The following is a 15570-nucleotide window of genomic DNA, read 5'->3' as shown; positions in this document are numbered from 1 at the left end:
TGAACTGTCATCTACAAGTAAATTGAAGTTTATTTGAGTTAAATCCAAAGAAGTTTTCCAAGAAGTCACTGAAGGAAAACAACAGGTGTAACCAATCACTCATTAAATGCAGTGGTCCCAGTGAGCTGTACCACTGAACCAGCATGCATTACACTGAGCGCCACGGCAGCAGGACACTTGCTTGGAGTACAACCAGTGATAATGGTATTAGTCACACCTGTTACACTGCTACAGCAAGTCTGACCTACAAGCTAGCTCTGCTTCAGGCAGTGTATCTCTTTAGAGGCTCATCTGTTTGTGTTTGTTGAGTTAGAATCTCACAACATCAAAACAGTTTGTTTTCTAGGCTCCAAATTGTAGAGTCAGTCTCATAATTTTTTTTTATTTAAATGGCCTCTCTTTATATACAACAACTCAGACTCTTTGTAGGCTCTTTTTAGCTGCTGTCTTCAGACCTTCAGCAGACTCAGACTCACTGCATTTTATGCTCTGCCCTGTCAAGCCTCCAAGCTGTGACATAAAATGTGGATTTCATTTGAGCATATTTAACATCTCAACATATTATTCTGCCTCTGATAACTTTGTGAGGTTATGTTTTAACTTACTAGCTTTTTCAATAGACTGTACTTGTGGCAGCCTTAATGAATTGCTGGTGTGACTAATAACATTAATTACACTTGAATTAAAGTGCTCCTCTTCCAGAGCACGCAAGTTATTTGTTCACCGGGGCTTCTGATAGGGAGCCACTTTATCATTTAATTGTCATTTTAGCAATTAAAAAATTACAGTGCAAAAAAAAAAAAAAAGGGGGAAACCTAAGCAGCACAGGTGCTACAAAACCAACACTAGATAAAAACGTAAGTTTGAATGTTTTTATGCCTTAAAATATATGTGGAAGGCATCTTTCAGCTGATAATGCGCAGGTTTTTAAAGAGAACTTGTTCTTTATTCTGAAATATTGGGAACCAGCTATTTTTTTCATAGCACATGTGTAACTAATAAGATTATTAATAGTACAGACCCACACTTCCTCACTCGTAAAACAGAGATTGTCAGGCCTCTGTGAGCTGACACATGGGCCTAATTAGTAGCACATTCAACTTAAAAGCTAGTGTGGCTGCCTTAACATCAGTCATTGCCTAAATTGCTGGTGTATAATTTATCAGTCATAAATTTTTCCAGAAAATGTGCCAAAAGTCTCAAAAATCATGGGGCCATATCCCATATATGTGAAAGAATAGTTACTTCTTTAGGCATTTCTCCTTCATTATTTAGGTCTATGTAGTAAAAGGCCATGCTTCTTCATACAGGTCACACTGACATGACATTTACTGTAGACAGTAGTTCATTGTTTATCTCTGGCAAAGCTGTGACGACACAGAGATGAATGTCCAGCAGAGGAGGTGAACAGCCAGGATAAACACCAAGCACCTTAAAGTCTCATGGTCATTTTGTTACCCAGGTAAATACCTGGATGCCCCACCAGTCTGTTAGAGCTGAAGAAGCCTTTTGTTTGAGAGGTGAAACGTCTTCAAGAACCTCAAGCAAGTCCAGCTGCCTTTGTATAGCTTTTGGAAATACCATGACCTGGATGACTGAGAATCCTCACAGACAATGTGAGAGGACTGGGTATCCAGTACACTCTGTGTGATGATTCTCCTCTGTGTTGGGACAGGGGACACTGCTGACAGAGTTTTCTTTAGTCTCTTTGTTTGTCTTTTTCTGTTATTTATATTTTTCATTTTTATATTTTCTTCAGCCTTTTTATTTTACAAAATGTAGCCTTTAATTGTATTGTTTCTTATTTACCTACCTCATTGTTTTGTTTTTTATTCATACGAAGTGTAATAAAGCATTCTGTCTATCTTTTTGTGGTCATTTTGCATTTGTTTGTGCTAGTTTTTCTTCTCTTTGTAGTCATTTGATTGACTTTGTTTATGTACAGGCTGTGTTCTGTTGTGACCGGCTCCCTTCGTGTTTTCAGGTGAACTGTCCCTTTAAGACGTTCACCCGGTAGTGAGACACGTCCAGTCAACGTGCGTCTGAATCCGAGGTGAACTCAAGTCATCTCAATACAAGAGTTGTGTTTCTTTTTCTCCTTATTCGCTCATAGGATTTACAACTTTAGACTTTAGATCATGTTAGCATGATGTTGCCCAATGCTTCCGGTGTTTAAACCCGACCGGTCTGCGCAGGCGTGAGAGGACGGTGCAATAAAAGTGAATCAAATTAAAGGCTGTCCTGCAGAGCCATGACTGACAATAGAGCTGTGTCAGAGCCGGAGCTGCGGTCTGAGCATTAGGAAACGGAAGGAAGAGAAACAGACATTAAACTACTCAACATTAAACCATGTCGAAGCCGAGCAGTGCCAAGGGTCAAGCCCGGTCTGAGACGAGGCGGTTCATCAGTGGAGTAGTGGAAGGTGAGCAGACTGGGACCAGGGGCCCAGACAAGATCTGAGACCCCAGAGGTGTCCCTGCTGCAGAACAGGTCCTTGAATCAGGATTTAAGCTCCAGATCCATTTTCTGGAAATGGAGCTATCAGTCGTGTATTGATCACCTCAGGTGAGATTACATTAACTTGACCTGGTGCATAACTTGACCTTTGCTTGATGCAGGTTTTTATGGGCGACCATGGACTATGGAGCAAAGAACAGAGCTGTTTAAAAGGTGCGTAAACTCCCAGTATGAATGAGTGCTAGGAGCATTAACTGGAAATAGTAAACCCTTAGAGCCTGTTGTCATTTGCTGGTGTTTATGATACGTTCCCCTTCATTTGGTTCCAGGAAAAGAAAATGCAGAACAAACTATATTTAGCAAACATGGATTTATTTGTTTTTTGTCAGATGTCAGATCAGATCTCCTGAACCTTGGAGATCACATAGCTTAGTTTCATTTTTACTTTTCAAATCGCTGTGTGATTTGCTCTCTGTCACTTCTGATCATACAACAATTGACATGTTGGTTGTTATGGCTCGTTGCTGGTGTTGGGACAAACAGGGAACAGAAGTGGGGTTTGAACACGTACCTCTACGCCCCCAAGGATGACTACAAGCACAGGATGTACTGGAGAGACCTGTACTCTGCTGAGGAGGCCGGTGAGTTTCACCTCTTCACAAACAGGGTTTCCAACTGAAAACACACTCAGGCTGTATTTGTATCATGGGCAACATCGGGATCCTCATTTACAATTGTTCAGAATTGCAGTTGCTAATTGAACCAAACAAATTAAAACACTAATAAAGCCACATGGGAGTGTTCTCATTTTGTATCAGTGTTTCATTCTGAGTCATCATTATCTCCTCAGAGACGTTGTTTAATTGCTCAGTTTGGTGCGTCTCTGTTGGCTGTTATCAACAGTGTTACAGGCTGAAGGGCAGCAATGATGATTTGAAGTTTGACCTATTAAAACTATCATGTCTCTGATGACTCTTACATGCACGTCAAAACCAACGCTATCAGGACTTTGGGACTTTGGGCCATCACGGATTATTTGCAGCTTTTGAACAGGACAGCTGATTTTTTTCATTCCTTGTGCTGTTTGTGTTTGTTTTTATGATCAGAGACACCACCAAGCATCAAGCTGAAGTGTCCTACAGAGGTCCATGTTAGCTGGAAGCTGTTGGCTGCTCATGAATGTGTGCATCATTTACCTCCTCATCCAACTGCATTTCCTCTCTCGCTCTTCCCCCAGAACAACTCATGGCCCTGATATCAGCAGCTAAACTGCATAACGTCGAGTTCATCTATGCAATCTCTCCCGGTCTGGATATTACGTTTTCCAACCCCAAAGAGGTTTCTGCCCTGAAGAGGAAACTGGATCAGGTAGGACATGGTATGCAGAGATGAAGGGTGGAGCAAAGGAGATAATTTAATCTCAGCTGTATTTAGCTTAATGGCTCTCTGAGGGTTTGTTTGGACACCACATTACTTTGACTGAAACATGCAGCAGGGAGATAGAAACATTTGACACACAGCAAGTAGGTCAACAGGCAACTGATGGCACTGATGCCGCTGCAGGTAATGGGTTTAATTCCCAGTGGAATAAGCCTTTTGAGACTGCTTGCTGCAAGGCGCTTCGGAGGAATGTCTCCAGAAGGTGAAGCTAATATTTAGACTCTATATTTGTATTGAGTATGTTCAAGTATATCACAGGTTTTACTTTGTTGTTCAAGTTTCAGTTCAAATATAGGATTGCTGATCACCTAGTTGTCCCTGTTTTGTTTTGTTTTTTTGGCAGGTGAGGGAGTTCGGCTGCAGGGCCTTCTCTTTGCTGTTTGATGACATCGAGACTGAGATGTGTCCAGCTGATAAACAAGCGTTCAGCTCCTTCGCCCACGCGCAGGTGGCCGTCACTAATGAGGTGTACCAGCACCTGGGAGAACCCGAGACCTTCCTCTTCTGTCCTACAGGTCGGACAGCAGGGCTGCATGAAACGGACACAGAGAAGAACATGAATAAATAAGAACTGCAGTCAAATTAAGCACACTCAGAGAGTTAAAACATCTGTTTAGTTTACAATATAAGTTTATATATATATAAGCTTATATATATATAAGATATTAGTTTTTCTTATTTTGTCACTGTTGTTCTGTTTTGTATCTCCAGATTACTGTGCTGCATTCTGCACCCCGAACGTGTCCCAGTCCTCTTACCTGAACACTGTGGGAGAGAAGCTGCTGCCTGGTATCGACATACTCTGGACTGGTGAGGTCACACTGAACCACAACCTCTAAACCTGTGTGCATGGATTTGATAGGTGTAATCACTGGTACAGCTTTTGTTTAGTTTTTTCTTTTTTTATTATTTAGGTCCAAAAGTGGTGTCCCACAAAATTTCAGTTGAGTCCATTGAAGAGGTGTCCTCTGTCCTAAAGAGGGCACCAGTCATCTGGGACAATATCCATGCAAATGATTATGATCCCCAAAGACTTTTCCTAGGACCCTATAAGGTAAATATGTGCCTGTCAACATTTATGCTAATAAAAGATGGTATTATCACATTTCTTATGGGTCAGAATGTGTCCCAGTCCGTCCCTGGGATCTCTGTCCTGAAATAATTATTATTATCTTTTCGGAAAAAGGATCGACCCACTGAGCTGATTGCCAAACTTAGAGGAGTGCTCACCAATCCTAACTGTGAGTTTTACCCAAACTTTGTGGCCATACACACTTTGGCTACATGGTGCAAAGCAACCGCTGATGGAGGACCGAGGGACGTGGAAATGGGTGAGAGTCCAGCTTTGTTTTTAATAGAGATAAATGCATTTTCTTTCCTTTCCAGACACCCCAAAGATCAAGCGCGAACAAGGTTCAAGTCTGAAAGTTGATTTTCATACAGTACGAACCGGAAAACTGACTAGTGGTTGAAATATTGGAGAAACAGACTAAAAAAAAAATCTGTGGTGCACTTTGAAAAATGGTTGGCCCAAGAGAGTCTTACAACTTCAGACTTTTCATGAGACATTTAGTCAATCTGTCAAGAAAACATTAAACATTTAAATCAAGCTTTAATGGTGAATGCCAGGAGAATTTCTAAAAGTTGCAATGTGAATATTTGATTGTCAGATTGATGAGTCTGGTCTCTGACAGATCATCTAAAACATTTCATTTGGGATGTCAGGGAAGAAGTCCAATTATTGTTATGGTGATATTTCAAAATGTGGGGGATTTCTGTTAAAATAAAGACCATCAAACCTTTGCAAATGATGGCACTATTGTCGGATGTCAGTCTGAAAATGTTGGACTGTCAGATGGTGGAAAGTATTTCTGTTGAAACAGATGTTCTATCTATATTTACTTTAAAATAAAGTTCTGTGGGTTTTCCCAATGTCTAGCTGCACAACACTGGAATTGTTTGTGCATTGTCTCACTGTTGCTGACCTCCATCACCAGGCGATGAGGAGCAGGACCCCTGCTACAGCCCCCAGAAAGCTCTGACCCTGGCCCTCACTGACTGGCTGCAGGAGTTCCTGAGCACGGATCAGCCTGGAGGTAGAGTCTCACGAGAGAACACTTCTCTGTAAACACTAACACACTTTAATGTATTGTTACCATTGTATCACGAAGCAGTCGGAGCAGCGAGAGAATCACATTAAGACAAACGGTGTCGGTGCCCTTGTCGTCCTCCAGCTCGTCTCAAGAAAGAGTCGTCAGATGAGGAGCCCATGCAGACGGACATGGGAGAAAGCTCCTACGTCCCTGGACCTGGGGAGAACCCACTGTACACAGCTGAACCTCTGACCCTGGACGACCTGAAGCTTCTGTCAGACCTGTTCTACCTGCCGTACGAACACGGGCCTACAGCCAGGACCATGCTGCAGGAGCTGGACTGGCTCAAGAACAACAGTTGTGCCGCCACTGCAGAGACAGACATGGTGATGTTGTTCATTCATAGTTTTACAAATACGGATAATGTCGTACACATGTTGTGCTCTTCCGTAACAAATAATGGTGTTCTTCAGACAGCGGAGTGGTGCTCAAGAGCACAGCAGTTTGATGACATGTGCGATGCAGTGGTGCAGATGTTTAACCGACTGTCCAACGCCCCGAACCGCAGCATTCTGTACGACCTCTACAACTACATCTGTGACATCAAGAGCGGAGTGGGTCTGGCTCGTGCCTATGTGAAAACACTAGGTGAGAAAATCTAAATCTTCTAAGGATGCTCAGATTACACAGGCTGGCGTGTACAGTACTTTGGTTCAGTATATTCAAAGGACAAAAGGATCAAATCTCCCCTACCTCATCTACACCCAGGCAAAAAACAATTTAGGCTGAAGACACACTTTTGCTTTCAGAGGGCAGAGACAAGTGAACAGTTAAATCTGTCAACGTTCCTGTTTCTAGTTCCACTACATGTCTTAATACAGAGGAAAGCCACTGGCCTGATGCTTGGAATACCTCAACAGAAGTCACCTAAAGAACTCTGCATCTGGACTGAGAAGATGATGGATACTCTCATTCTTTGGTTGTTACAGGTCACTGGCCACCTAATGTGATTATACTAAAATGGAAAAACCTGGAGTTTTAAATGTTTTTTTGTTTTTGTTTTCCGTAGGAGGCCAGGGTCGACCCTCTGCCCAGCTCATGAACGATGACCCTGAACCCTGGGGCTTCAGAGGAGGCCTCTCTGGAGAGTTCCAGGTAATCTAACATTGCAGCATCTAAACACAGACATGTTGGACATTTATTTCTAATGACTTATACTAAATCTGCCATTTTCCCGCTCAATGAACTGTTACACTTGTCATTAATGGGACAATTCAACACATAAATATCTTCTCATCAGTGAATTATTAATATAGCTCTATGTGAGTATGAATATACTGTACATTTGTACTTATAGAGAATGTTACCTGGACACGGAAACAGAGACCTGTTCAGACATCCTCCCATGACAGCTGTGTACTGCATACGGCCATACTGCCCCGAGGACAAGGTGAGGAAGGCAGATTCTCAAGGCATCATGATCCATTCTGGATAAAATTCAGCAGTGATGCTGCACAGTATTGTTTCCTGTCCTAGATGGAGGTGCAGAAGATTTTCAGGGAGATGCAGAGAGAAGGAGAGGACAAAGTCCCCACGATGACGCAGCCTCCACTTATCTGTGACAGGTAAGAAAGAATCAGTTCCTCTGTAATGAGAATTTATGCTTTTATACCCTCTTAACTTTTCCCTCTGCCCCACTGCAGCCTGTCAGCAGGTGAAGTCTCCCCTTCCCCTCAGTGTGCTCTGGTCCTGGAGGATGAGATTGGAACGTGTGGTTACGCTCTGGCACTCATCGACGCCAAACCAGCTGCAGCCAAGATTCAGGTGATCAGCTGCAAAAGTCGTTTTCCAGAATACGATATGATGCCAAAACGCAGTATTGTTTAATCATGTTTTATCTCCTGCCTCTAGAGGCCAATGAGTGACTCAGTGTTTGAGGAATTCCCATCCGTGATCACAGTACAAGTGCTGCCCCGGGTCACTGATCCGTCTCCAGCCAAGCGCATGATTGGCCGTCTGTTGTCCTCCATCAGGAGCAGTGGTAGGTCCAGGCCACGCACAATGCCTTTGATTATTCTGAGATGCGCCTCATGAAACTGGCATTTTCTCCACAAAGAGGAGCTGTTGAGCCACCATCACAGCAGTTCACCTGCCAGCCTGAGCGTTTTTTAGGACATACAGTACATTCATCACATATTTTTAAATCGTACATTATTTTTAAATCAAGGTTTGAACTGTATCTTACCCAAAAGGGATTAAAAGATTAAATCATAAGCACCACGTTGGTTTTCCTTTCAGGTTCCAGGGGAGTGTTCTGTGAGTTGAGGCAGGGCGATCGGAGGATGCTCGACTTTTACACTAAACTTGGCTCCTTCAAACCCATTGAAATGGCCGGTCTACCTCAAGACATCCTCGCCATGGCAACAAGCCTGTGAACAAGATCACTCGCAAAGATTTTCCCTCAGGTTTGAACTGCTGAGATAGAGCTGTTGTGTGAATAATCCCTAACTTTTGCAGCACGTTAAAACTGATCCAGTCTGTCTTGTCAATTTTCTCAGTTCATATCAGATCATCTGTGTAACCTTGTAGACATCACCATTTACCAGTGTCCTCCTATGAAGCCGTAACATTAGTCATCAAAACGCTTAATGGAATATACAAACTACCATATAATTAATGGATATAATTCAAGACTATTGATTTTGTAAACAGGAAAAATGTAAAAAGTATAGTGATATAATGATTATTTTTTAGATAAAACTGTGGTTTTAACTCAACAATAAAAATGGTAAGAAAATAAAGTACAGAGGCAACGTAACATCTGATTTGTTGTACAATCAAACATAAGACATTTAAAGGTAAAAAGATTTTTTAATTTGCACTTTGAGAGGATACAAAAGGAATATATTAATAGTTAATGAAATGGCTGGTGTTTCACTTGTTCTCTGGCTTGAGAAGCTAATGATATTTACTTTAACACGTGATCCAACATTTGAGCAGAACCTGCCCAGAATAACTTATCAGGTTTACAGAGCAGAGGTTGCTACATCGATATAAATTTAATAAGAGAAACTTCAGTGTGTCTAAACAGATTAAATAAAACACAAGAGAAATGAGTATACTTATAATTTCAAGTCATTTAAGAACATTCATTTCTATTCTTTTTTAAAATATCTTCACTTTGTTCCCCTGAGTGTCTGACCAGCAGAGTTTGGCTGCAGGAGAGGAGGTCCACCTCAACCTGGTGTCTGACGGACCGACAGCTACTAATGAACAAACCTTTTTACCCAGACTCCTCTGGGATTTCAGCAGTGTCCAGTCAAACCAGGATATCTGACTGATTGAGACAATGTTGAGCTACCAGCACTGATATAAGGTAGTTAAGGCTTTAAAGCATTAAAAAAAAAATCTCATGGGGTGGTGACTAACTGGTGACAGATTGTGTGTGACTGCTGTGTGTAACCAGTCAGCACTTGGCTGCATCAGTCACACAAAGGTCTGTAGCTGGTGAGACTTAATTGTCCTCCCCTGGCTCTCTCCTGCACCTCTCTGTCATCATGTAATATAATTATGAAATATATAGTTTTGTGTCATACGGTGTTATTGCACAGTAGAGGGGAATGTAATACTTAAGACTTTAGACAACAGTGTTGCATAAAAACAGTCCACTTCTTAATTCTCTGAAACATGGAGGACACCTTTAGAGTTAGCCTTCAGGGACATGTGCACCTTCAGCCCTGTCACTGTCAGATAAACTCCAGCCCCTCATACTTCACATCCCCGATCTTTGTCTCGGGCATCAGCACCCGACCGTCAAGTGTAAATGCAATGATGTAGGTGGCGATCCTGCCTGCGTCCTCCTCCGATTTTAGGGCCAGAATAATCTGATCGTCCGTGTCCGGAACAAACTTAAACGAGGAGAAGCCGTGGGTGGGGTTGAGCGGTCCGACGTGCCGCACGGTTATATAGCTGAAGTCTGCGGGGCAGGACAGGAGGAGGTTGGTGGCACGCCGCTCGTCCGCCGTCTCCTCATAGTGCTCGTGACTGGCACGGCGGGGCAGGAAGAACCAGTGCTGGAGACGCTCGCTCCAAGCCGCTGATTCGTGGATAAGGTAGCCTGTAGAAGGGACAATTAACAGAATGAATAAGAGCTGACTGTGTGTCAGTGAGCGTGTCAATCATGGCTTAGTTTCCATTTTTCAAAAGCTATTTTTCCCCCCACCGCTTTTATAGTTTATTAGAGCAACTCACTAAAAATGTCTGTAAACAATGTCCTCTGACTGTCCAGCTCCCAAAATCAGGATGAGAACTTCTGAGGTTATGTTGATGGTTTTTCTACACATCTGTATCGGCAAACTACATGGTCACAGAAGCAATGAATGTCCTGGGTTTTGTCTTTCAGCCTACAGAAAAGCTTCCCTGCCCTCTTATTGGTGGAGGTTGGTGAGGCTGTAAGTAAGAGCTGCACTCGTTCCTCAGAGCAGAACAGATACTGTCATCTCCTCTATGTATATTTTCATTCACAGTTTATATTCTTCTACAAAGATGCTATAGTTGAACATCAATCTGAGATGGTTTTTTTGTAAGGATGTATCTACAAGGTTATCTTTTAATGAAAATACTATGATTTTAAACACAGTGCAATTGTAAAAGCAATTTAATTTATTTTTTATTTTGCCAACAATAACGTGATACCAATTCACCATCATTGTCTGAGGAACCAAAAATAAAGAGGAAGCAAAAACCTGTCAGCACCTGGTGGTTGTATCCCTGCTGCACTCCGCAGGGCATTGTAGTATGGCACCCAGTTCTCGTGCTCCACGTCGCCGTGGTACCCAACAACTTTAACCCACTCTGGGTTGTTGTTGACGACTTCCCCTGAGGTTGTGGTCCACTCTTTCCCCAGGCCACCAACATACAGGCGCTCATCCTTCACTGCCAGCCACTCTGCCTTGAACCCTGCACACAGCAAAAAGGGACAGATCTGTGAGAGGACATGTGACATTAACCTCGACCTTTCCAAACGTCCTTAGTGACTACTGTGTTTTTGCTGCCAGCTTAAGAAAGGTTACACTGGTTGTCTTTGAACACCTTTAATTCATTTGCTGCAGTTGATGACTGAAAAAAAAATTTGTGCTGCTGAAGAAAAGCAGAGTGCTAAAGATTTTTTAAAAGCCACTCTGGCCTCCATACCCAAGCCAATCTGAAACTTAGAGATGTCTGTTGGAAACTGACCTTTGGAGACTGAGCCATCGCCGTCAGGTAATATAACCCAGGGGACAGCCTGGTTGCCCTCGATCCTGTACACCACACCTGTACGGTCGTCTACACTGTACAGGTGACCATTAAACACCACAAGCTCCGACAGCTCCATACCTGCAGCAGGGTTAAGAAATAGTAAAATAAAATTAGGTGATCCACATATTGATTTGAGCACACAAACATCGTGGATATACCCAGAATTCTTCATCAAGTCCATTTACCTCGTCCTTTCTCAGCCAAGTGACTCTCCAGGGTGACAGTCTCTGCGTCCCACTCCACCTCCAGCCTGTCAGCGCTCTCTGAAACAGTCAGATAACCTCTCTTCATGTAGCTGAACCACGTCTGATCCTTAGAGCTACGTGATGCTGTGTCCAGGTCAGCGATCACGCCTATACGGTAGCGGATGCCGTTCTCCGTCTTCTCTGGTGGGCTTAACGGGTAAGTGTCATTGTAAGGTTTTTCCCTTTTCTGACGGCGGGCGAGGCTTCGTGCAGTTTGTCTGTTAGTGTCCTGGAAGATGTCATCCTCACCCTCACCGTACAGTTGCAGACTGTGAGCCCTGTTGCGGTAGTAGCCTCTGGTAGTAGTGTCTCTGTCCCCTACTGTCCGATGTAGATATAATATTAACACTAAAGCCAGCAGGGTCGCCACAGTGATCGCCCGCCATTTTGGGTGAAAGCGTGAGTCTGAAGAGGCAGCTTGTGTCATGGATGCCAAGGCCAGGGGGAGGCCTCGGACAGCAACACCAAAGGAGGTCATGGAAGTGTTGTCTTCATTCTCACCGTCAGGCGTGGACTGGGAACGATGACTACCATAACCTGGAATCGAAGAAACCCAGGAGAAGCAGGTGAGAAGAAATGCACAGTGGAGGACGTGGTGTAACATTATGCATTATGAGTTTAGTGTTAAATTTAATGTTCTTTGCATGGTCCTGTACAATATGAGCTGGAGTAGTTTTCAGCTGACAGTCACTGTAACTGATTATATCACTATTTGTAACCACTTTATATAATCAAATTCAACAAACAATGTTGGAAAGTTTGAATAGAAAACAATAGCTGGAGAAGATGAAAGAATGAACATGGGGGAGGAGGACGCGTTGGGAAAATGGGCTCTTGTTCCCATTGTTCTCTGTTCACAACAGAGCTTTGTTGTGTTGTTCAAGCAGAACCTCTAATATGCATACTGAGTAGGTAGCTGGCACGTCATACTTCCTCAGGACAAAAAGGCTTTAATTAACCTCGCTCCGTACTGATGTTAATGTTAAAATATTTTGTCCTTCTCAGCCCCGAAGACATTTGTTTGTAATCTGAAACTGTATGTCACAAGTGTGGGGAGAAAAGGGGCCAATCATTTTTTATAGGTTTTGGTCATGTTTTGAGATGCGTTAGGATCTGGGTGCCTCACCACATCTGCTAAAGAACCTCCTATAGGAAACCATGTTCCTTTGTGGATGCAGTAAAATGGTCAGAGCTCCCTGGGTATGATGAAAAATTCATTGTTAACTTAAAAACAATGCTTTTTTTCTCAGTTTAATATTATTTGTAAATACACAAATCTGCCTGACGAACATGGCATCTACTCCTATGATTTTGCTGTGTAGCAGCATAGGTTTGTTAGTTGTAGTCCTAAAAATGTACAAGTCACATGAAGCCTGAAGCCAAGAAAACCAAAAGTCCAAAATTTAAAACTGTGCCCACAATACGCAGAAATTCACAAACTGAACTCTGAACTGAGTGAATATAATGACAAATGAACTTTGCTGATTTTTTTTTTCTTGTTTCATGTAGCATTGTTAAAAGAACCACTGTGTACTTTCACTTAAGTTACAAACGAGCTCTTCAATCTGCTTTAGGTTTAGGTAGTAAGGCCGGCATTACACGCCAACAGACACCCTGCCCACTGAAATGTGAGAGGTGCGATTGTTTTGGGAAAACATGAACGTGCATGAAAACACATTATGAAGCACGACCTTCCTTTAAGAGCTATAAAACAAAAACCCACATGCGGAACAACAGGCCTTTAGTTGTTCCTGCAGTTTAGAAATAAATTTCCTGAAATAGTAAACCACCTCTGCAACAATTACATATGGCCGCTTGAGACCGAAACATTTGACTGTAGCATAATGGCACATGAAGTCAGCTTGATAACAAATGCGGCTTCAAACTGAATTGAATCTTGAGCAGTGGTGGGCAATGCAACTGTAAATTACACATTAATGCCAGAGCTGAAGCAATATGTAGGCGGGTCTGATTTGGCAGAGAGTTTATGTTATTACACAGATAAATCATCACCATTTAGCAAGCCGAAATAAATGTCACAACAGCATCAGCAATAGCAGCAGAAAGTAATGCCCAGTCACTCTTCAGTAGTTATGTTACAAAACATGGGTATAGCATTATTTACCAAGACCCTATTTGGCATTACTGGGCTGGAACACATAGTCCTACATTTCATCCAGCTGGTAACCATTACATCCCTCTGCTTCTTCAGCAGCTCTCCAAACAAGTTCAAACTCCTCAGCTAACATGCTCTTTAACACACACACATGTCAAACTGGCAAACTCTTGGCCAGCCAATAATGCCCTTATTGTCACTATTGTATACATGGCCCATATTTCCCATCCCGCTGCAGCACAGACCTAAACACAGCCTTGCTGTATGCTGTATGAAGAATTCAATTATTCACCCTTCCTTCGCCTCTTCTCCCCTGAGCACGCAGTGACCATCATGCCGCTCTGCTTTGCACGCATCCCATAATGAACTCCACGTCCCTCCAGGCCTCTGTCCCACATGAATAACTGATCTCTATCTCACTGAGTCTCCTCCTTTTCCTTCCATTACACTGCTCTCTCAAGTTTCTCCCCATTTCTAGTAGAGCCAAGAAAGAGAGCCAGGCTTCATTAACAATTATAATAATGAGGTCAATCAAGAAGAACAACTTGGGCATGGAATCCAAACCTGTACGGTGTACACTACACATTAACCCTGTCTCTTAATAATGTGTTAGATAAATTAAGACTAAAGAGTAAGGCCTTGTCAGTAATGACTCAAGCTTGAACAATGAGAACCAGTATTATTTCACTTCTAGTGAAGGCTAAGCTATTCTTCTAGTGTGGTTGGATAGCTTTAATACATCTATGTCAGCATTAAGTTTCATGTATGTGTTTTCTGCTTGGTTGTCTGACCTTCAGTCACAAGTATGAAACACAACAAAAACCCGTCAAAGTCAACACAATTACCTTTTTGTTTGTTTTTTTGTTTTGTTGTTGTTTTTACCTTTAGCAGAACCTAACTCCTGCTTAACAGTAAAAGAAGATGTGACAGATGCAGATAAACAGGAAGTTGAGTAATCACCTTACCTCAGGATTGACCAATAGCGTTACATCTTTAAAACCTGTAACTACTGAACTGTGAGTTGACAAATCAAACAACACGAGGTGTAGTCCTTGTCCTCACTGGGTGTTTGTTACTGCCAGCTGGGTATACATGCACATACGTATCTTCTGTGATAACCGATGTAATTTTACGCTGGAGCTCGTACGCCCTCCCTATCTGAGTCCACAGACAGCCACGAAGGCAGAGAGAGACATGACGAGTCACTGAAGCCCAGGCAACACTTGTAAACTTTAACCGGCTGCCTGCTACAAAAAAACGTGAAACCTCAAAAACCGTGAACTTGTTTTTTTTCCACACGAAATTCAAATGATTTAACGCCGACGTACTTGCGAATAAGGCCGCTGAGAGTTAGCTAAACATTTGCTTACACGGGAGATAGAAACGCCGGTTCCATTTAAAAAGTATTAGCCACGTAGCTAACATCAGCTAGCAACTTGAGTATGCTAGCATTAGCCTTAACCAGGCTAACGTTAGTATTAACAACAAACTCAGCCAGGCGCTGAGTTTAATTAAGAGTTAATCTGGTCTTCACTTTGTGGATTTTGAAACCTTTGAGCTTACCGGGTGCAGAGGGTCTTCAAGTCCGCTCGGTTGAACATATCTAATGGAGTGTCTGGTTTATGTTGGCAGCTCCTCGATAGAGCTCCTCCTGCTTCTGGACCAGCTGAACTGATGTCGTTTACACTGTCAAAAACTGAACTGCTAATATCTGACATAGACCACAACAGGGGCATAAACCACTCTCTGGAACTGATACTGATTTACTACTGACCACAAGTCAACAACTAAGAGAAATGTTTAGAAATAAGTCATTTCCCTCTGTTCATGGAGGGATTCGCATTTAATTTCTTTTCTGTAACCCAACCTATTAATGGTCTTCGTTAACCATATGTAATTATGGTGACAGTAATTTAGTATC

General features: G+C 42.5%; 2 protein-coding genes across 5 annotated transcripts; one reads left to right on the top strand and one right to left on the bottom strand.

Annotated features, from left to right (window-relative positions):
* Positions 1-2031: 2031 nt before the first annotated feature.
* On the top strand, positions 2032-9107 carry ogal (O-GlcNAcase like). Of its 2 annotated transcripts, XM_041035747.1 has the most exons (17): positions 2032-2422; positions 2619-2670; positions 3001-3098; positions 3695-3825; positions 4241-4412; positions 4609-4707; positions 4812-4951; positions 5084-5228; positions 5895-5993; positions 6132-6376; positions 6464-6638; positions 7060-7145; positions 7348-7440; positions 7527-7615; positions 7694-7814; positions 7902-8031; positions 8289-9107. In XM_041035747.1, the coding sequence occupies exons 1-17, from the start codon at positions 2350-2352 to the stop codon at positions 8423-8425; spliced, it is 2085 nt and encodes a 694-aa protein (XP_040891681.1). In that variant the 5' UTR covers positions 2032-2349; the 3' UTR covers positions 8426-9107. The 2 variants fall into 2 exon arrangements, with proteins under 2 accessions (XP_040891681.1, XP_040891680.1); XM_041035746.1 differs by having other exon boundaries at positions 6132-6638.
* Positions 8845-15315, bottom strand: cant1b (calcium activated nucleotidase 1b). 3 transcript variants are annotated; one of them, XM_041035748.1, is made up of 6 exons: positions 14615-14894; positions 13942-14123; positions 11474-12070; positions 11226-11366; positions 10746-10949; positions 8845-10107 (listed from the first exon to the last, which is right to left on the bottom strand). In XM_041035748.1, exons 2-6 carry the CDS (start codon positions 14045-14047, stop codon positions 9737-9739), a joined length of 1419 nt encoding a protein of 472 aa, XP_040891682.1. In that variant the 5' UTR covers positions 14048-14123; positions 14615-14894; the 3' UTR covers positions 8845-9736. The 3 variants fall into 3 exon arrangements, with proteins under 3 accessions (XP_040891682.1, XP_040891683.1, XP_040891684.1); XM_041035749.1 differs by lacking the exons at positions 13942-14123; positions 14615-14894 and adding an exon at positions 15213-15315; XM_041035750.1 differs by lacking the exon at positions 13942-14123 and having other exon boundaries at positions 14615-14836.
* Between the last annotated feature and the right edge of the window lie 255 nt (positions 15316-15570).

This window comes from Toxotes jaculatrix, chromosome 4 (assembly GCF_017976425.1).
Source record: "Toxotes jaculatrix isolate fToxJac2 chromosome 4, fToxJac2.pri, whole genome shotgun sequence".
NCBI lineage: Eukaryota > Metazoa > Chordata > Actinopteri > Toxotidae > Toxotes > Toxotes jaculatrix.
This window is presented reverse-complemented; position numbering and strand designations above follow the sequence as displayed.

Bases quoted from the DNA above. Each gene is read 5' to 3' on its own strand.
- ogal (XM_041035746.1), top strand. From the start codon at position 2,350: ATGTCGAAGCCGAGCAGTGCCAAGGGTCAAGCCCGGTCTGAGACGAGG. The intron at 5,229-5,894 runs GTGAGAGTCCAG...CTCCATCACCAG, and splicing joins ACCGAGGGACGTGGAAATGG to GCGATGAGGAGCAGGACCCC. The intron at 8,032-8,288 runs GTAGGTCCAGGC...TTTTCCTTTCAG, and splicing joins GTCCTCCATCAGGAGCAGTG to GTTCCAGGGGAGTGTTCTGT.
- cant1b (XM_041035748.1), bottom strand. From the start codon at position 14,047: ATGTGGGACAGAGGCCTGGAGGGACGTGGAGTTCATTATGGGATGCGT. The intron at 12,071-13,941 runs GTGAATAATTGA...CTTCGATTCCAG, and splicing joins GGAGAAGAGGCGAAGGAAGG to GTTATGGTAGTCATCGTTCC. The intron at 10,108-10,745 runs GTGCTGACAGGT...TCCCTTCTACAG, and splicing joins AGCAGGGATACAACCACCAG to GCTACCTTATCCACGAATCA.